Here is a 20,677-nt window from a genome sequence, read left to right on the forward strand (position 1 = left end):
GCCTTCTAGGTGAGGGGGACCAGTCGGTTCAGAGGCATGGAGGTGGGAGGTGATGGAAGGTCGGGGGAGGATCAGGCAGTAGACCTACATGTCTCTTTTGGAGAAGAATCACACATCGAGAAGGCTAAAAGCATTTGAATGCCAAATAGAAGATTTTCTATTTATTCCTGGAAACAATAGGAATCGTTCATTGTCCAATGGTAACTGGGCAGGAGGGTCTCCAGGGGAGTGTCCCAGGGATCTAGACTCACCCTGTGTTACCTGTGGCTTTTATCACTGGCTGGAGACAGAGTAGCATGCTTATTAAATTAGCAGGTGACCTAAGGCTAGGAAGGGATAACCAGGTACAAGATGGAGGGAGGCATGGCTAGACAGCAGGTCATCCAAAGATCCTGGGGATTTTAGTGGACCACAAGCTCACTGTAAGCAAGGGGGGGGGGGGGCGCAAATACTCATGGGATCTCAGGCCACCTTGAGGGCCTCCAGGATGAAGCAGAGTCCTGCTGGCCTCCTTTGCCCATCTAGGGTCCTGTGTTCCCTTGTCAGTGATGTGATTTAACAAGAACATTGGTAAGCTGGAGAGTTTCCAGAGGAGGGCAGTCTAGCCTCGATGGGAAATCTAACAACAATGATATTTGTGTCAGGCTTTAAAGTTTACAAAGTACCAGTTCTCACAGCAATCTTGTGAAATAGGTGTTGTCGTTATGCTCAGTCAGATGTCATCAGGACACTGAGGCACAGAGAGGTTAAGTGACTTGCCTGAGATCCCACGGGCAGTAAAGACTCCAAGGGAGGAGTTGAACTCAGGATTGAGGATATTTAACCTGGAGGAAAGAAGAGATCTGGCTGCCCTCCTGGTTTTGAAGGGATGTCCAGGATGTCCTGTGGAGGACAGGTTGGGCTTGTGATTGGCCATTGAGGAAGGGAGGAAAAGAAACAGATTGGGAGAAAAGGAAGGCAAGAGGCTGGCCAGGGCAGCTCAGGAGGGCCCCTCTGCCCTGCCAGCCAGTAGGCTCCTTGGGCTGATCCATTGCCGCCCCCACCCCCCTACTGGGGGCAAACACTGATTGGATCACAGCTCCAGTCATTAAACAGCAGCCAGCCACCTGGGGAGAGTGGGCAGGCGGAAGGTGGGTCCCCTGGCTCTTGGTGTGTCCCAGACTGAAAGAAGAGGATTGTTGTTCCAGAAATCCTCTGAAGGATGGTCTGTGATTCTATCATGGTCCTCACCTTACTAATGTTGGAGTGAATTAAAACACGGGGTTGGGGTCCAAGGACCTGGGTTCAAATCCTAATTCTCCTACATACCAGTGTAACCTTGCCTCAGTTTCATAATCTGTTAAATGAGGACATTTAAGAACCCTCGCAGCTCCAAATCTATGATTCTGTGATTCCCAGAATTGGAATGCTTGACTGATAGGCTCCCTTAGAACTCTGGGGACACAGCCGGTCACAGCCAGAAGGGGCCTCCAAGTACAGAATGTCATGAGGAAGCTGAGAATGGCAAAGGTTTGGCTGCAAGGGAGCCTCGATTTTATTACTGAGTAGAATAATACATTTGCACAGCCTTTCAGGCTTGACCTCCTGCCAGGCTTGTGCAGCAGGTAGGGTGGAAATGATCCCAGACGGACACACACACATACACACAGAGACACACGTCATAAAGGAGGCTAATGAACCTTCTAGCTGAACAGAACTTAGAAAGATCTTGTCAAAGGGAAACAGCTTGGTTCAGTAAAAGATCTCTGACTAGAGTCAGAAGACCTGAGTTTGGATTCCAGTTCCACGACTTACTTCCCTGTCTGTGAGCTCGGGCAGATCCTTAACCTCCCTGGACCCTCCTTTCCTCATCCTTGGGTTCCCCTGCCTCCGAGGTGTCCCTGTGAGGAGCTGTCCAGCAGCAGGAAGGCCTGTGGTCATCCGCATTGAGCTCTCAGCCCTTGCAAATATTCAGTGACAGGCTAGAGCTCACACACTCTGCCTGGGAGTCTCTTGGGGCTTCCCATCCTAGGTGGTGTGATCCAATCCCATAAGCATTTATTAAAGACCCAAAGATGGCAGTGGGATACTGCGTCACCTTGGACAAGTCACTCAACCTCCCTGGGTCTGTCTCTTTATCTGTCCAGTGATGGCATTGAACCCCTGAGGTTCCTGTGAGCTTATGTTTTAAACAGTCCCTGTCCTCATAGTCTCTATTCTACTCCCTTCCAAATCCCAAGGGATTGGTTGAGAAATCTTGACTTCCTGGCCAGTGTTGTAGAAAAATGTGGGGAGTCATCAGAGGCCATCAGAGGGAGAAGGCTGGCTGGAGGGGCACCTTCTGGGGACCCCGACCTCCAACAAGGTCCATTCAATGAGCATTTATCAGTTTGATGCAGATGCTTCTGCCCCCTCAGAGTGGAAAAGCTCTTCTAACAGTTCAGAGCCAGGGCTTGGCTGGTCTCCCCCTGATCTGGCCACAGTCCCCCGCAGGGCCGTGCTGGTCACCCTTTGGGCTGGCCACAATCACCCTCGCAGTTGGCAGCACACCGCTGCTGATCGCGGTTCGGCTGAGGTGTTGGGAGGCCCAGGACAAAACTTGCTGGATGGGCCAGACGCCGCTTTCCCTGGCTTTTAATCATTGTTGCTGGACCTCACCGGAAACCTTCCCTGCCTCCCTGGCACTCTTTTTTCTTCTTTTGGGTTGGTTTTAAATGATCTTGTTTACATCACACCCAAGTTTCCGCTGTACAAAAGACTTGCAGGTGCAAATATGTCCTGCCTTCATTAACTTTCCCTCCCTTTCTAATTTATGTGATTTCAATTTTCCTTCCCTGTACTGTTAATTAGGGGACCCTCTAATCAGTGCCATTATCTCAGTGGTGTTCGTGTTTACGAAAGCTGCTAAACAAATGCTTGCAAAATTGCTAAATGGCTAATTAATGTCTGTTAATTAAGAAAATTGCTCATGGTAACAAACCGTGCTGGCAGCCGCTAGAAAGGCGCACACTTGTTGAAATTAGTAACATGGCAGGTAGGGGAACATCTGCTCTGAGGCTCGTCTCCGACGGGAGTGAGGGAAGGCCGGGTGCATGCGTGCGCTCTCTGGGGGAGTAGGCCTGCGCCTTGGCTCCCGCCCCAGCCCGCCCCCTTGCCCCTGCTGGGTTCTAGGTCTGGCAGTGCCTTGTCACTTCCTCATCAACCCTTTCCGTCTTCACTCCTCGTTCCTGCTGTATCGGGGGCACTTGGACAGACAGGCCTCTCGGGTCCTTCTGACTCCCCACAGTTGCTGCTTGGGCATCTCTTCCGGTTCTGACCTTCCACTTTCTAAAGACTTGGATCCTTGTTCATCTGGCATCTGGTGCCTTGTTGCTGGTATAAAACCAAAGGTGCTGGTCCTGGGTTCCGATCCTGTCTGCTGTTTAATCATTTCCCAGCCACCTCTCTATCAAGAGGGGTGGCCCCTTCTGACTCAGGACTCTAGTTATGAAGATTCCATTTTCACATTGCGCCAAAGGAGGTCCCTGTGCTATGGCAGTAGGAGGGTGACCCGCGAGTTCACAGAATGATAGCCTCTTATCCCTTAGAAGTGCCCTCAGTACCTCTGCCCTTTTGTACAAAGCAGCTGGGTTGGGTCACATGTGGAGTTCAGAAGGCGTCATGAGTTCGAATCCTCTATCAGGCCCTTGCCAGCTATGAGACCCTGGGTAAGTCACAGCATCTGACTGCCTCAGTTTTCTCCCCTATAAAATGGGGGTGAGAATTGCCTCCCAGGATTTTTGTGAGGATAAAGTTGCTTTGCCAACCTCAAACCATGGAATGAATAGTAGCCAGAGCCAGAGGACCTGGGTTTGAATCCTGGCTGTGCTATCACTGTGGCCTGGGATGAATGATGTCTCCTGTCTGTGTCTCAGTTTCCTTATCTGTAAAATGAGCAGACCAGACTAGATGACCTCTACAGTTCTCTCTCCCTCTGCCTTTCATTCCCTGCTTTTATGCTGGTGCCTTCCCTCTGTCAGTCCTGTAGTTTATCAGCCATTCTTCCAGCCTAGATCTTGGTTAGATGTAGTGGCTTGCATGTTGTCTTCTCACCCCTCCCACCCCCCCAGAGCTCCCAGAGCCAGGACTGTCTTTTGCCTTCCTGTGTATTTTTTAGTGCTTAGTGACTGTTTACTAACACTCACCACCCACCCAGTCTTTAAATAACAAAGTCCCCTGACTTGGCTTGGGGAGCTGAGACCCTTCTGGGGCCATCTGAAGAGATGGCAGCCTCCATGGGGCTTGTGCCAAACAGACCCGAGCTGGGGCTTGGCCTCTGAGCTCAGTGTGCCCACCTCCCTTGGCCACCCCAAAACACTGCGTCAGGGCCTGCGACTCTTTAGTCAGGAAATGGGGCCAGAACTAAGGGCGAAGCAGGGAAAAAGGAAAGGGAGAGGAAAAAGCCCTGTGGGGAAATCCAGGTGCTTCTCGGCCTCTGTATAGAGTGAGTATAATGGGTAAAGATGGGCCCTTGGTGGCTTCCATGGGTAGTTCATCTTGGAGAGGTTGGTGCTGATTTAAAGGAGGGCCCCCTAATTCATTAGGGTGAATGTTTGGGGGGAGCATGGGGAGCTGATCTTTTGGGGGAAAGCGACCCAGCTTGAGGACTAGGGGGTGGAAATCAGGACCACCCCCACCCCCTAAAAAGCAGGTCCAGTTCTGTAAGTGAGGGGACCAGTCTGGTTCGGACCACGTGTCTCTTGTCTGTCTCTCCTCCCTCTGTCTCCTGAGTCTCACCCCAAGGTATTGGTCATGGCAAACTCAGAAAAGGATGTTTCCTGGGACAGTTTTTCCCCCGTATGGTTTGAACAGTGTGTTTGATCTGTTTTCTTTCGATTGCTTGATTTTTATTTGTTTTTTAATCCTTTATGAATGTATTTGTCAATCTTGATTTTATTTCTTTTTCCCTTTTAATGGCCAGCTAGCTGGTGATTTTAATGAACAAAATGAGCCCCCATCACTCCACTTCCTCCCCCGCCAAACAGAGCCAACACGTCCCCTCCTCCCAACCCCTTGACCCCCACCCCTTTGGTTGTCTTTTATTTTCTTTGTTTTTTGTTTGTTTTGTTTTCATTAAGCTTTTTTCTGCGCTTCTCCATGTGCTATGATCTATAACCTCCTTCTACTGTCTGACCTCACAGGGTCCTCCGGGTTCCCAGCCCTCGCCCCACGCACAGCCTGCACCACACAATGCTAACAGCATGATGGGACCCCACAGTCAGGTAAAGGACACTAGCTCTGCCCAGGGTGCCTGGGGAGTAAAGAAACAAACAAATGAAAAGCATTGGGTTTTTCCCTCATTCCACCGAGTTCTGCTCCTTTGAGAACATTTTTAACCAAGAAGACTTGACAGGAGTTAGACTTTTCCCTCCTCGGCCTTCCCAGCTCTGAGCCAGGCCTCCCAGAAGGAGCCGCAGCCTTGGCGGTGGCCCCTCCCCAGTCTGCTGTTTGACTCCCCCACCCCATCCTGTGTATTTGCTCACTCCCATGTTGGGGGTTGGGTCCCCCCTTCAGCTGCATACGCTGGCCTCTCCTCCGCGCTCCCCTGCCCCCGCTCAGAAAGCTTCCCTGTGGGCTCCTTTGCGGTAGGTTGTCCCATTGTGCCCCCTGCCCCCCACCCCTGTCCCCTGGTGGTTCTCCTGTGTTCGTATGTATGTGCGCGTGCGCGTGCGTGTTTGGCTTCATTTGCGGGTTTTCGACTTTCATTTCAATTTGGTTTTTTGGTTTTTTAAAGACCTTTTTTTATTTTTGGTTGTTTTTTTTTGCCCTTGTCAAGGGTAGCAGAGGGTCTCCCCATCGGAGCCTCTGCCCCTAGCCCGGCTCCCCCAACGTCCTTGATTTAACTTTGCCATCCGTTCTTGAGGCCAGTCTCCTGGTCCAGAGAATTAAGCCCTAGGGCGCAGCAGGCTGGAGCCCGAAGATCCACCTTCTCTTTGGCGGATGGGACAGTGTATTCCCCCCACCCCCACCCCCTTCCCAAGGTTATCTGGTAGATGGAAAAAGACAGCCACAAAAAAAAGTGAGTGAGAGAAAAATCCAAGAGGGAGCCATCAGCAAGCCCAGCTTAGGCTGGGCCTTCCTGGAGTTCTGTGCAGTGAGAGGCTTCTGTGGTCCACGTGCTCTGAATGCAGGCTGTCATTGAATTAATTTCCTGTAATTACAGCCCTTTATGTCACCACGATATGCAGGCGGCCCCAGGCCCCCCATCAGAATGGGAAACCAGGTACGTACGGTACCTTCCTTTGCCTCCTTCCTTTTGCTGGCCGGGGTGGTGGTCGTGGTGACGGTGAAGATGCCGGGGTCGTCCAGTGCGGAGGGAAGGGAGTGGGCCAAGCTGGAGGGAAAGAGAGGTGAGCACCCACACTCATCAGGGAAGATGCCGAGAAGGGGTCACCTGGTCCATGGCCCTTATTTTACAGATGGAGAAACTGAGCCCCAAGGAGGAGGAATGATGGATAAGTCAGAAATCTAGGGGTAGGAGGCACCTTGGTGGTCATCTGGCCCATCTCCTTTATTTCACTGAGGAAGAAATTGAGGCCCAGGGAACACTCCGATGTAGAACTGAAAAAGACTTTGGGGATCATCCCGGCCACCTCCCTTAACTCCCATTCTTCATATTCCCAAGGCTTGGCACACAGTAGGTGCTTAATAGATGAAAAACCCCAGGGACCCTCAAGGCTGTCTAAACCAGTTACTGTTTGTTCTCAAGACCCCTTTGTACTCTGAATAATTGCTGAGAGCCCCACTCCAAGTTTTTCCATTTTTTTAGTACAAAAAATACCCATTGGTTTGAGTGCACATAATTTATACCATATTAGAAATAAACTGTCTTAGTGTTATTAGGAAAATAGTTTTGACCTCACAGACATCCCTGAAGGGGCCTCCAGACTCTCCTTGGAAGACCCCCTTCTTTTACAGATGAGGAAACTGAGGCCTAGAGAGGTCATGTGATTGGGGGGGGTTCACAGAGCTGCTGAATGTCAGGGCTGGGATCCAAAGCCAGGTTCTTTGACCCAGAATCCATGGCTTCTGTTTGTTTTGGAGGAAAGGATACAGAGACGTCTCCTGAGGACGAGGCCCAGGGTCAGCCAGTGAATGTTTGCTTTGATTTCGCTCTCTCCTGCTGTCTCTGTCTCTGTCTCCACGCTCCCACCTCCCACTCTGGCATTAATACCTCCATTCTGTCGCCCTCGATAGGGCAGCCTGAAGGTCATCTAGTCCAATCTCTGCATTGTATTAGACCTGATAGAGACCTTAGAGGCTGTGGGGAGCCCATCCCCCTCATTTACAGGCCAGGAAACTGAGGCTCAGAGATGGGGGGGGGGGTGATTTCAGAATCTCAAGGCCACCCAAGTCTGTCTAGGTCCTGATTGGTGATCATGGCCCTTGCATCCCCCAGAGCGTCAGAACAAAGGATGATGCTGATCCACAGAGAGCTAGGGGCCACCCTTTACCTGCAGAACTATCAACTCTTGCCTTTGAAACAGTGTGGCATGGTAACTGGAACGTTGAATTTGGAGTCAGTGGAAGGAATTCAAATCCTCCGTCTGATACATGGCCATGAGGGAAGCCTCTTAACCTCCATCTTCTTATCTGTAAATAGGGACAGGGGCGGTATTAGACTAGATTTCACAACCCCTGGGAGAAGAGTGAGGGCTCCCCTCCAAAATAAGGAAGGGGGTGTTTGGTGGAGATTTTAGAAGTCGCCTCTCCATATGCTCAGTGGCCATTCTTAAGCTTGGTTTCTGTGTAACTCCAATATGTGTTCTCGAGCTCCCTGCACCCCTGGGGTGCTCCAGGCCCCCATACACACCCCTCTACACTCAGGAGTGGCCTCCAAATGTCTCCAGCCCCCAAGGATCCCAGGGCCAAAGTCACTGGGGAAATGCCCTGATGGCTTGTGTTTGGAGCAGGTAATTTTATTTTCCTTCTGACAGTTTTTTCATTGATTTCATAACGACCTTTTATAGAGTAAAACTAGTGCACAACCCTTGCCATGGCTGATAATATCTCCTGGTTCTATATCCCGGGAGCATAGACCAGGGACCGTCCTCTCCAAACCTCTCATTGACAGATGATGTAACTGAGGCCCGTGGAGTTAGGTGACTCATCCAAGGTCTCATAGGTAGTTTCAGCAGTAGGGTTTGAACCCGGGTTCTTGGGATCTAGAATCTAGCCCATCCCTCTTTACCACCTGGCTCCAGCCAGCCTGGGGGTGTAGGAAGACTTCCAAGAGCTGTCCCATAGGAAGGCAGGTACCCTAAACCAAGTTCACCACTGGAACTCAAAGCTCTTAACTCATGGTCCAGGTAATATGGTGTAGGATCATAAACCTATAGCTAGAAGGATCTCAGATGCCTCTTGTTTTATGGAGGGGGAAACAGAGGCCCAGAGAGATGAAGAAACTTGCACAGGCTTACACAGGTGGTAGCATCAGAGGCAGAATTCAAACCTAGCTCCTCTGACTACAAGGGATTGGAGACCTGGGCATGTATGTCACTTCAGGCAGATCATTTCCCCATCTCCAGGCCTGCTTTCTTCATTCGCAAAATGAAGGCTTTGGGACTAGAACACCCCTGAGGACCCTCCCCACTCTGAACAACACGTATACTGATTTTGGCCAGAAGGAAGAATCTGGTTCCCTGGGGGAGGTGCTGAGCTTCCCATCACTGGGGACAACTTTTGAAAAGGAGTTTTCTCAGATTTGAGGTGGCTTCAGTGACCTCTGAGGCTTCAGGGCTCTTCTTATCCCATCCCACCCCCCTCTGCCTTGTTCCCCACCTTCATTTTCCTGATGCTAGGGACCCCTGCCATCAACTTGCCAAGGGTGGTCTTTCCAGGTGTGGACTGGTGGAAAGTGGCCCCCGCCTCGGAGGAGTGCCCTGTTCTACCTGGAAACAAAGCCCTCTCTCAGAAATTTAACAATTGAAATTTATTTAGCCATTAAATCCAAGCAAAAGCCAGTGTCTGGGATACCTTCAAAGCCAGGTTTCTACCTTTGTTTTCTCCCTCTTCTTCACCCCCTCCTCTTCCCATCTTTAAAGCCAAGAAAACAGTAAAAAAAAAACAATTCCTCCAGGTTACCTGCATTTCCCATCCAGGAGACTAGTCGTCACCCCCTAAGTTCCCAAGAACCTTCTTGCCTCACCCCATTGTGCCTGGTCTCCCTGCGATCTCTCACAGTCACTGGCCCTGGCCTAGAGACTGTTAGAGACCCTGCCTCCCCTCAGGAACGTGTTCTTTAGAGTCCTGTGGTGCAGATGTCTCCAGAATCGGAAGGGGTGTGAGCATAGAGATGATAGCACTAGATGGAACCTCCGAAGAATGTGCTTAGTACCCAGTGCTTGGCTCACAGTAAGTGCTTAATGTTTACTGAATCGAGTGTCAGAGCTGAGAGGAGCCGGCTGGATGTGTATCTGCAGATTTTAGATATATACAGGTATCTGAGCAATATGCTTTAGATTTAAATCTATATATTAAGCACCTACTGTTTATATGTCTTAAAAATTGCTTTTTGGTAAATCAAAATATACACTCATTATATATCGTTATAATATGTAGCTGTGATCCGATATACATACAGTAGGTGCCTAGTCTATGCTTATTGATTTGTTTTCTGTTTCATTCAACAAACATCCAATACCTCCTGAGCACTGGGCACTGGGCCAGCACTGGAGGTACAAAGGCAGGACATTAGACCATCCCCGACCCTCTGGTCTGGCCTGGGGAGACGATATTGGGCTCAGAATGATTATGAAACAAGAAGAAAGCTGGGCTGTGGGGAAGGGCAGCTTCTGAGCCTGGGCTCTTAAGGGAACCAGGGGTACCCCAGGGGCCAGAGGGCAGGAGCATCACGGACAGGGGACGGCCATGGCCACCACCCTCCTACTCAGCATCAAGGGCAGCCAGGGGACACCCAGGTTTCTCTTTTTGCCCATTCCTGCACCCCCAGCTTCTAATGTGTCTTAGTGTAGATGGTCAGAAGCTTTGGGTGGGCACCAACCCATCCCCCTGTCCTCAGAGCCTTACTTTCCTCCTCTGTAAAATGGGAGTGATAATTATCACGCTCCTTAGCCCAGAGGGCCATTCTGAGGCCCTGGTGAAGCATCGTCTGGGAAGCTCTCTATCAGGCATTAGCATTATTTTTCATTTATTTGGACACGTTGTGACTGAGAAGTCTTTGGGCCCCTGTGGATACCTGACGAGGACTCCTCAAAGCCATCGGGTGTGGCCACTTTGGGGGGAGGAAATGGTGCTGTTGACAGGAATTAGAGAGCATGGGTTTGAATCCTGCATCTGCTGTTGACTGCCTACTGGTGTTGGACAAATTCTAAACTTCCCTGGGCCTCAGGGGCCTAAAATAAGATGGGAGGGGCACTAGGGAGGGCTGTAGTGAATAGGGCATCGGCCTGGATTCAGGAGGAGAGTTCAAATTTGGCCTCACCAGCTGTGTGACCCTGGGCAAGTCACTGCACCCCAAATGCCTTCAAATACAGTACAATAAAAGGAGAGTTCAGCTAGCTGGCCTCTGATCTTAGGAATTAGAGCTTCTGTCCTGCAGTGCAGCAAAGGGCTGTGAGTATCCCTATCCCTGCAGGTATTCAGGTAGGGAGGTTGGGCCACCACTTCTTGGGACATTGACTGGATCAAAGGCTCTGCCGCTTGGACTCCGAGACCATGGAGGTTTTAGGCTGTGCCACGATCCCAAGAATGGAGGGGCTAGGAGTCAGTCCCTCCCCTAAGGAGCGTCCCCAGTTCTAATGCTATTCATTCTGCTCAGCCCCTTCGGCTTTTCCCCTTCTTTGCCAGGAGACTGGATGCTGAGGGGGGCGGGGGTGCGAGACCAGGGCTGTAGCAGGCAGGAGGCAGGACTTCCTGGCCGCTAAGGCAGGAGGTAGCAGGATTTTAGCCACCTTAGCTCTGGGGCATGGCCTTCCTGTCTCCAGAGCGCCAGGCTTTAGAAATGATGCTCTGAGCTCCCACATCTCCCATACTCTCTGCTTAAGTTTAGGTGGGGTGAGGGAGTGATTCAAGCCAGAACCCAGAGGAGACAGCTGCCCAGCCAGGGAGATAAGCTGAATTTAGCCTGGCACCGAAGGATGGTGAGCTCATCCTGGCCAATGCACAGGTGCCCTGTTTGTGAAGGTGGGGTCAGCCCCTTAATGATGATCTAGGGGTCCAAGCTTGAGAGTGCCATCTGTCACAAAAAGGCTGGCTTTGCCCCTTGGCAGAGCTTTGCTTCCACCTTTCTGGGTCTCAGTTTCCTTCTGTGTTAAATGAGACTTTGGACTAGCATGTGTCTAGGGTTCCTCCCAGCCCTGAGTCAGTGCACCTAAAAATGGGGAGGGCCACAACAAACCCTTCCCCAGCAGCTAACCCCTCCCCCTCCCCAGGGAGACAGTTCAGCCGTTTGTGCTGACGTGGGGCTTCTGGACACCATTAGCACAGTCACTGGGGTCCCCCCTCCCTGGGTCCTTTCCTCCCCCTGTTTGCATCTCCTGTCTCTTTCAGCCCCCCGGAGGAGTTCCCGGCACACAACCATTACTGCCCAACTCGATGGACCCGACGCGACAACAAGGTACGCCTGGCCAGGAGCGTCCAGCAGGGGTGCCAGGGTTAGGGGAGACGCGGCCACCCCCTGTTCCTTCTGGGCAGCGGCTCAACATCAGGCTTGTTTTCCTCTCCCTCCGTCCCCCCTTAATGCCCTGTGTTCTTTCTTTTCCCTTACAGGACACCCTAATATGGGAGGCTCAATGCAGAGAATGAACCCCCCACGAGGAATGGGACCAATGGGTCCTGGCCCACAGGTAACCTTCCGCCCCCCATCACCCTCTCATTCTGACATAGACTCGAGATTGAAGCAGAGGCCGGTGGGGAGCCTCGGCCGTCCCCCCAAGAGCGGAGCCAGCATCTCTGGAGCGTAGCTACAGTCTATGCCAAAGAGCGGAAGGGATTTGAGGTAGAGACGGAAATCAGCTGTGTCAGAGTGTGGGAACGAAGGCCGCTGTACTTGATGGCGGGGCATCATGGTTGTCTGAAGGGGACTCTGTGGTGCGTGGGGAGAGTGCCTTCCCATCTCCCATGATGCCCGTTGGCCCAGCTCACGCCCTCTGCAGTTCTCCCCCTGGCAGATCCGAATTCACCAGCTTCCTGCCACTATGACAGAAGTCTCCTAGCCCTCTGCCCCTTCTAGTTATGCCTTGAAAGTGAGTGAGGTCGAAAAGGGGAGAGCTCTTCATCTGAGCCAGAGAGACCCGCCTCTGGGACGAGGCCGAGAAGCTCTGGCCTCCTCCCGCTGTCCCTGCTGGCATCTCCCAGCCTCCCTCAGGCTGCTTTTCCCTGGCCGTGGTTCAGCCCAGAGGAGGAGTCCCACAGGACCTCCCGTTTAACGAGCAGGGCCAAGCCCTGTCCCTGCCTTCTAGGGGAGCCAGGCACGGGTCTTCTCACGTCTCCTTAAGATCAGGCGGTACCTCCAGCTCTGTCTGCGGCAAGCCAAGGCCGCCGCCACCTTTGCGGCCCAGGGCTTGCGCTTTGGTGGTGAGAGTTGGAGAAGGGGGCACTCCTGTTGTTGCCCAGGAGAACTGTGGTTTGTGCACCCATCCCCAAGCCTATCCTTTTTTAGGAGAGACTGAAGCACAGAGAGGAGAATTATCCTGCCCAGAAAAAGGCTCTTTTTGAAAAGCAGTGAGAATGACATCAGTTGTTCATCTGTGTCTGATTCTCCATGACCCTGTTTGGGGCTTTCTTGGCAAAGATACGGGAGCTCATTTTACAGATGAGGAAACTGAGGCAAACTGGGTGCAGTGACTTACCCAGGGTCACACAGCTAGTGGCTGAGGCCAGATTTGAACTCAGGAAGAGGAATCTTCATGACTGTTACTTTATCCATTGGGCCAATGTGACTTAGGCTAACAGTCCTGGTTTCAAGTCCTATCTGTCACCACAAGACAGTCACTTAAGCTCTCTATTTGGGCCTTAATTTCCTTATCAGTAAAAGGATTTTGGACTAGATTATGTGCAGAGTCCTCCACTTCTAAACCCATGATCCCCTGCCCTGGGCTCTGTGGCCTCCAGTCCCTCCCTTTTCTGGCCCTCAGTGTTTTCATGTATAACCTAAGGATAATAGAAAGGTTTAGAACCAGAAGGGGCCTTCGAAGGCTCCCCAGACTGTCATCAGTTTGCTTCCCTCTCCTGCCCCCTCCCTGTATCCTCTAAACTGCTTTGGCATTTGGAAGTTTTACTGACTTTTGTCCTTTGCCTCTGAAAGAAAGTGGGCAAGGGCTTTATGGAGGGTGGATGTTCCCATTCCCCTGCCACCAGCAAAGCCAGCTTTTAAGCTGAGGATAACAGAGGAGACCCCAGACTGGGTGACTCTTGGCTCCCTGGCTCTCCCTCCCTGGGTGGTCATGGGTATGTCCTCTCCTGCCCCAGGACCTACTTCAACAGGTGACAATACCCTGGGTTTCATCTGCGGGGACCCCTTAGGAGAGAGGCCCCTGTTGGAGCCAAACGCCTTCCGTCCCCTTGGGCCAGCTCCAGTCCTGCCTTGCCGGGCTAGGACATCTTTCTGCTGTGCCCCAGGGAGGCATCAGAGCGGGCCCTGGTAGGATTTTCCTAACATGCTGTTTCCTGTGAGGCCCCCTCGCCCCTGATCTTTCTGCAGTGTGGAGGGTGTCCCTAGTTATGACTGGAGGTATCTGAGGAGAGAATGAACAGGCCTGAGAAGGGCTCAGTCCAGGTCTTCTCACTTTACAGATAAGGAAACTGAGGTCCAAAGGGTTAAAGGGACTTGCTTAAGCAGGAGTAGAGAAATCAGCAGATGGAAGATTCACACTAAGATCCTCTGACTCCAAGTCGGGCTCTTTTCATAACACCACAGTTTTAGAAAAATTAGTCTGTAACTTAGCAATAATCCTTGGGTTGGGCTGAGTGATAGTTCCTTGACAGGAGGGGGGGGGGGTATCCCACCCTACTCAGTGTCAAGGACAAGTCTGAACTTATACTCCAACCTCTGGGTACCCATAGCCGGCCCCTCTCTGGGCCTCAGTTTATTCCAAGGGACTAGTCGGCTTCCAAGGTCTAATCCTCCTCTCCCTCTTTCTAGCCAGATGTGGTTTTCTGTGATTGTTTAGGAGCAGCAGGGAGGATGGGGGTACAAGGCTCCCTGCAGCTGCTCCTGCTCCTCCTCCTCCCACCCCTGCACCCTCCCCTTGTGCCAGGCTGTCATCCTGGGGCCCTGCTGGCAGGCTCCACACCACCCACCAAGGCAGCATCAATGAGCTGCATGGCCCCCATGGGGTTAATCCCATGTCTCCAGTTTTTGCCGCCTTGAAGAATTCCTTTCTCCCACCTGCCTCCCTCCTGCTTCCCCCCGCCCCCCCCCACTCTTCTGCTTGGTCTATCTGGCCCAGCCCCCAGACCCCTCCTTTTCAGGGTCTCTGTTCCAGGTATATGACCCTGTGCACATCTCTGAGCCCTACCTGAAAAATGGGGGGGTGGCCACCCCACTTTATTCTTGACCTCACAAGAAAAGCCCTGGATGAACTCCCCTAGCCCCCTGCTTCTCCCCTCTCTCTGCAGGGGCCAGCCCTCCTCGGGCTCTCTCATTTTACCAGTCCCTGCAGAGGAAGTCCCTCCCCACCTTCCTGTCTGGCCAGAAACCCCTCTCTCCTCTGTTCTGCCCACCTCTGTCCCTGACACCCAGCTTAAAAAACCTTGTCTCACTAAGACCTCAGAGACGTCTGTCTGGTCCACACCATCCTTGAATGAGAATGCCCTCCGGCCTGCCCAGTGACTGCCAGGCCTCCTTGGAGCCCTCCCATGATGGGGAGCTCAGCTGCCCTGGCCAGGCAGCTTCTTATAATGTTAGTTCTGCCGTCTGGGGCCAAGAAGAAACAGGCTAAGCCTTCTCCCCCCGGCAGCCCTTCCCAAATCCCCAGAGAGTATGCGGTGTTAGCATCTGTCCCCATGGGACACATGAGGAAACAGGCTCAGACAGCAGACTTGCTCCCAGCCCGTAGAACTGCTGCTGTGCCTGGAGGTGGGAAGACCTAAGTGCAGATCCTGCCCTTGGTAACTGTGTGACCCTGGGCTAGTCACTTAGCTTGTGCCTCACTTTCCTCATCCCTCAATAGGAATAGCATTTTCCTCCCAGGGCTTGTGAGGATAAAATGAAATCACGTTTACAAAGTGCCCTGTAAATGCTTATTATTATTAGTTCTGGTGCCTGCCATGCAGCAAGCTTTTAATGAGCACTGGTTCATCATTTGCCTATGACCACATACAGGTCAATTTATTGATTATTAGCAATAATTGATTGTTCATACTTTTTTATAATTGACTCTTATAATTAATGCTAAATAGTATCTGTTATTCATACAATTCATTAATTCAAGCATTAATGTTAATGGATTGTCATTCATTCTAATTGTGATTTATTGTCATCAATAATTACTACGTTTTGATATTAATTCAACCATAAATTATTATAGTGACTGATTAGTATCCATTCAGTCATTAATATACCAACTTTTATTAAGTGCCACTGTGTACCGGACTCTGTGCTAGGCATGGGGGGGTTACAAAGACAAAAATAAGATAGTCCTGCCCTCTTTTGGACTTAGTCATAGATAAATGAATAAAATAAATGCAAATGCCCTTTTCTAGAGGTTGGGGCTGGTCAGCAAATGTCAAGGCTAAGGTTGGAACCCACGTGTGTGACCCAGAGTCTATGCTTTTCCATTAGGAATGACTGGAGAGCCTTTGTTAAGCACCTCTTGGTACCAGGCATGGGCTGCGCTGTCAGCTGCCCTGCCTTCCAGGAGCTGCCACGCCGCAGGGAGAGGTGGTGGGAGGCAGAGCTGTGGGCCATGGCAGCTGTCCTCTGGCACTGTGTCCCATCTTTCAAACAAAGTTGGGCTTTTACAGCTGGTCCCAGCCCTCCCTGGTCAGGAGAACCCTTCAGAGTTTGTGCCCAGTAAGGAAACCAAGCAGAAGGAAGCAGACCAGCATGCTCTGGGCCAGAGGACCTGGGTTCAGATCCTGCCTCTTATCTATCTTCGTGAGGCTAGATGCCTCCTCTTTACTGGGCCTCAGTTTCCTCCTCTATAAAAAGGCACTTTGACCAATTACAAGCCCTTCACCATTTTCATGTCCTAGACCACCATAGCAGTCAGTCTGGCAAAGCCCATGGAGCCTTCTCAGAATCAGGTTTTAAAATGTGTATGTGTAAGAAAATAAAAGAAGATTACCAGTCAAGCCAATTATATTGAAATAGTTACTAAAAAAAAATATTCTTTTTAACGGACCCTGGCCTAGAGAATCTTGAAAGAGCCCTTCACCCAGGGCTGGCCTGGGGGCACATCCAGGAGTCACAGGTTGAGTTGGGGTGAGTCGGGGTCGGGGCAGCAGTAAATGTGTTGTAATTGGCTCCAGGTCCAAGACAAAGGCTTGCTGGGAGTCACTGGGAAGCAACATAAGGGGAAAAGCCAAAGAACGTTACCTTTTTTTTGCTTTTTTTTTTTTTTTTTTGGAGGGAGAGAGTAGGGCAATTGGGATTAAGTGACTTTCCCAAGGTCACACGGCTAGTTTTTTGTGTTCAGTATCTGAGGCCAGATTTGAACTCGGGTCCTCCTGACTCTAGGGCTGGTGCTCTAGTCACTGCACCATCTAGCCACCCCGAACATTACATTTTTTAAAAACGTTGAGCATTTCGTTTGCTGTGGTGGGGCCTGTAGGAATGGACCATCTTGTATCCTGCTGGACTGTCTATGCATTGGTTAATTTTCCTGGACTCCTTTTCTCTTTTTCCTTGTCCCTCACAACAGGAGAAGGCTTTATGAGTAAAAGGGCAGGAAAGGATAGATGTGAATGAATGAAAGGAAGGAGGAAGAAAGAAAGCACTTCTTAGTGACTCTGTGCACCGTGCTGTTCTGCTCACTGAGGATACAGATGGAAAAACGCGCCAGCTTACGTTCTAACCCGTGGGAATCCGTCTTGATACTCTTTCTCACTTTTCGGTGTAGGGCCCTGAGGACACCCACCCCATCCCAGGCGCTGCAGTAGCACATCTCACTCTGATTATCAGCTATGATTCCTTATCATCTCCCCTTTACTCCTCCTGGAGGACTTCACCTTCCCAGAGCAGTCATCCTGGGCTGGGGTCTCTCTGCACCCTCCCCAGCTGACCCTTGGTTCTCTTTACAGAATTATGGCAGCGGTATGAGACCTCCCCCCAACTCCTTAGGGCCTGCCATGCCTGGAATCAACATGTGAGTCACTGACCCAGACCTGGCCCGGCTGGGGGGGGGGGGGGACCTGCCCCGTTTCTCCCTGTAGCTTTCTGGGTAGCTTTGGGGGCATTCATCCTCACCAAGTCCCTGCCCATCTTTCCCTTCCTTCCAGGAGCTGTCCAAGGTCCTTGCCTTCTTTTTCTCATTATGTTTCTCTTCTGAATTTCAGGGGCCCTGGAGCTGGCAGACCTTGGCCCAACCCTAACAGCGCTAACTCAGTAAGTCTTGGTACCTGGTCTGACGAGGCCAAGGCTGGGAGTGGTGAGGTCAGGGAGATGGATACCATGCTCCCTGGCAGGGAAAGGTGCACACTGCCTTCCCCCCTGGCTTCTGTGGGACAATTCTTGTTCTTGGAGCCTTGGAGAAGAGAGGTCTGGGTTCTCCTTGAGTCAACTCTGGAGCTGGCAGGGGCCTCAGGGACCACCTAGCTCAGCCCCTCTCTGCTCCAGCGTGGTTGCCCAAGGTCACCCAGAGAGTGAGGGGGATAGGGGCTCTACCTCTGGTCTCTTTGCCTACTATGCAACACCAGAGTCAGATGGAAAGGGGTGAAACCAGTTGGGTCATTAGACCATGTCAAGGTTCAAGGAAGCCTAAGGGATGCTTCCTTATCATCACGCCCCCAAACTTCTGGCAGGGAGACCTGTCCAGGCTCAGGTATCAGCACCATGACTCTCTGACAGTGCAACTTAGGTATGGGCTTCACTTTCCCTGCCAGCTCTGCATGGGGCTGCACTCCCAGGAGAAAGTAGAAGGGCTTCCAGCTGTAAGGGGGGTCAGGGAGAGCCTCCCCAGCTGTTCTGGGCATCCACCCACTGGGGCCCCTTGTTGTACCTGGGAAGAATGGAGTGGTTTGGGAGAAGGCTGAGGGGGGGTGATAGAAGTACATTACCACATCTAATCTTTCCGAATCACATTTCCTTCTCTGGAACAATGAGGGGTGGCCCCCAGATGCCTCTTAAGATCCCTTTCTAGGTCTCTGATCTCACCCCTCTGGGAGGGTCTCTAAGCAGAGCTTCCGTGGGGGCGGCAGGGTGGAGGCCAGCTTTAGGGAAAGCACTCTTCTGACCCTCGTCTGTCCTTCTGCAGATTCCATACTCTTCCTCATCACCTGGCACCTACGTGGTAAGTTCCTGAGGTGCTGGGGGGTCTTGTGCAGTGACTCCCATGACCCATCCCCCTCCCCTGCCTGCCTTAGTTTCCCCCTCACCAATGGTCTCTAGTCAGACCCCCTGCTCGATCCCAAGTCCTGAGCTTGCGCCATCCCTGGGGGTGTCTGTGATCACTGACTGGAACCTGGGTTCAGATGCCACCCATCTCGGCCACTTGACTGCCTTGGTGACCTTGGCCCATAAGTTGGGTCTCTGTCTCCTCCTCTATACAGTTAGAAGGTTGGCCTTAGATGGGTTCTGAGGTCCTTCCTAGCTCTAAAAGTGCTACAGTCTCTAATTGTCTAATCTGAATTTTCTTCATCTCAACAACAAACCAAACCTCACATGTTCTGGTCCCTTGAGACCCGACCCATCTTCTGCATGGGGGAGGAGGCAAAGGTTTCCCAGATGAGAACAGGGATCAGGCCTCCTCCCTCCCCTTTTAGGAGGAAGGTCCTGGTGACGCCTGCCTGCTCCCCAGACTCTGCCCCCCTTTCCTCAGGCACCAGACTGGCGCTCTGCCCAAGCCCCTGCAGGAGTGGGGAGCTGGGGGATGAATGCTTGGCTTAGGACCAAGGTGAGCCGTTGTTGCTGACAGCGGCAGGATCTCCCTACTCCCCCTCCAGGTCACTCATATGCCCTTCTCTCTCTCTCTAGGGGCCCCCTGGCGGCGGCGGCCCCCCAGGAACGCCCATCATGCCCAGCCCTGCAGGTAATTGCAAGCAGTGCCCCTCAGGGGGTGGGTGAGAACAGGGCAGAGCCCAGATGAATGAAGGGTCCCGGCCCCATCTCCCTCCAGCCATGAGGCTGTGATGCAGGGGTAGGGGCTGGGCTTGGGAGTCAAAGCCACCCTCTTTGTGCCTCACTTGCCTTTTTTCCTTGACTGGGATGACCCCTGAGCTGCCACAATCAGCTTTGTGTGAAGTCAGGGAGGTGAGGGGGCAGGGCCACCAGGCTCTGTGCAGCCCCAGGGACAAGCAGACCAGTGGGAAGAGAGCTGGGGAGCCCAGGGGGACCCCTCCCTCGGGGCTCATGATTTCTGGTGGCCCTCCGCTCCTGGAGGGGAGAGGGAGCCCCAGCCCCTTCTGTATTAGAACCAAGGAGCTGAGAGCAGGGACCCCAGGGCAAAAAGCCCAGCACTCCCATAGCACAGGGAGCTCCCTCCTCTCCCCTGCTGTTGCCCTACCAGGCTCCCTAGGGTCTCCACCCTGAGTGTCTGGGATGCTAGAGGTGAGACCTGCCTGGGGCTGCCCTTTCCTGCTCTGAGCTCCTCAGGCTCAGGCCCATCTGGGCACCCAGACTGCTCTCCTCCAGCTGGCCTACAGGAACACTAAGAGAGTGAACAGCACAGTCTGTGCCTTCAGCAAACAGGAGATGGAACATATCTGGGGGGGGGGCGGGGCAGTGCCCAGGAGACTAGGAGATTCGGGGGGAGGCCACCACAGTGGGGGTTCAGCAAACCCTTTCTAGAAATCTCACACTTTCAAATTGTGAGAATTTGGGGGCTCCCCATTAGTGGAGCCCCTCCCTCTTCTGTCTCCCCACCTTTTCATTGGCTTACCCCAGCCTTGGCCAAGATCCGGCCTTCTCCCAGAGGACTTTGCTGGGCCACCCCTCTGGGATTCCCTTTGGTGCAGTCTCCATCTCCTGCATGGCTGTTGGGCCATGCTCTCACCTGTCTGTCCTCGGACTCTGTTGCCCTCATGGATGGCATGTAGTAGGTCCCTTAAATGCTTGGTGACTGACTAGCCATGAGGCCCTGGGCAAGTCACCTGCCTTAGCCTCAGTTTCCCCAGCTATTCAGTCAGGGTTCCTGATCCTCGCCCTTCCCTAGAGCAGCATGGTAGCTGTTTCACATCCCACCCACTGAAGGGCTTAGAGACTCAGGGTGATCCTTGGCTGGGGAGCTGTCCCCCCACCTCCTGGGGCCCAGGCAGGTGAGGGAGAAGTGAGTGAACCCTCGGCTGAGGCAGGAATCTGAGGATGTTCCATGTGGTGTCTGCTCTGCCTGAAAACTTGTTAGTGGGTTTTCAAATAGACATTTTAATGCTAATTGGGAGGGAGAGGAGGGGGGAGCTCCCCACCCCATCCCCTCCCAGCTGCATGGAGGGCCTCTGTCATCTCTCCCCTCTCTGTCTCCCCCTCCCTCCCCCTTACCTCTTTTCATCTCTCTGTCTCTCTCTCTCCCCCACTCCCTCTCTTTCTCTCTCTCTCTCTCTC

General features: G+C 52.3%; 1 protein-coding gene across 5 annotated transcripts in view; it reads left to right on the forward strand.

Moving 5' to 3' along the window:
* Positions 1 to 20,677, forward strand: part of LOC138164954 (single-stranded DNA-binding protein 3) — a 153,323-nt gene that overhangs the window by 127,237 nt on the left and 5,409 nt on the right. For 3 of the 5 annotated variants that reach the window (XM_069092942.1, XM_069092945.1, XM_069092946.1), the window contains exons 6-13: positions 5,160 to 5,240; positions 6,182 to 6,241; positions 11,530 to 11,596; positions 11,749 to 11,825; positions 17,224 to 17,288; positions 17,479 to 17,527; positions 18,396 to 18,431; positions 19,115 to 19,169. In XM_069092942.1, coding sequence (XP_068949043.1) covers positions 5,160 to 5,240; positions 6,182 to 6,241; positions 11,530 to 11,596; positions 11,749 to 11,825; positions 17,224 to 17,288; positions 17,479 to 17,527; positions 18,396 to 18,431; positions 19,115 to 19,169 — 490 coding nt within the window. The remainder of the gene's footprint in view (positions 1 to 5,159; positions 5,241 to 6,181; positions 6,242 to 11,529; positions 11,597 to 11,748; positions 11,826 to 17,223; positions 17,289 to 17,478; positions 17,528 to 18,395; positions 18,432 to 19,114; positions 19,170 to 20,677) is intronic. The other 2 variants (XM_069092943.1, XM_069092944.1) reach the window with 2 other exon arrangements.

Source organism: Petaurus breviceps, unplaced genomic scaffold, assembly GCF_028583685.1.
Source record: "Petaurus breviceps papuanus isolate PSGF00001 unplaced genomic scaffold, PetGlider_PUasm1.0 207, whole genome shotgun sequence".
Classification (NCBI taxonomy): Eukaryota; Metazoa; Chordata; class Mammalia; order Diprotodontia; family Petauridae; genus Petaurus; species Petaurus breviceps.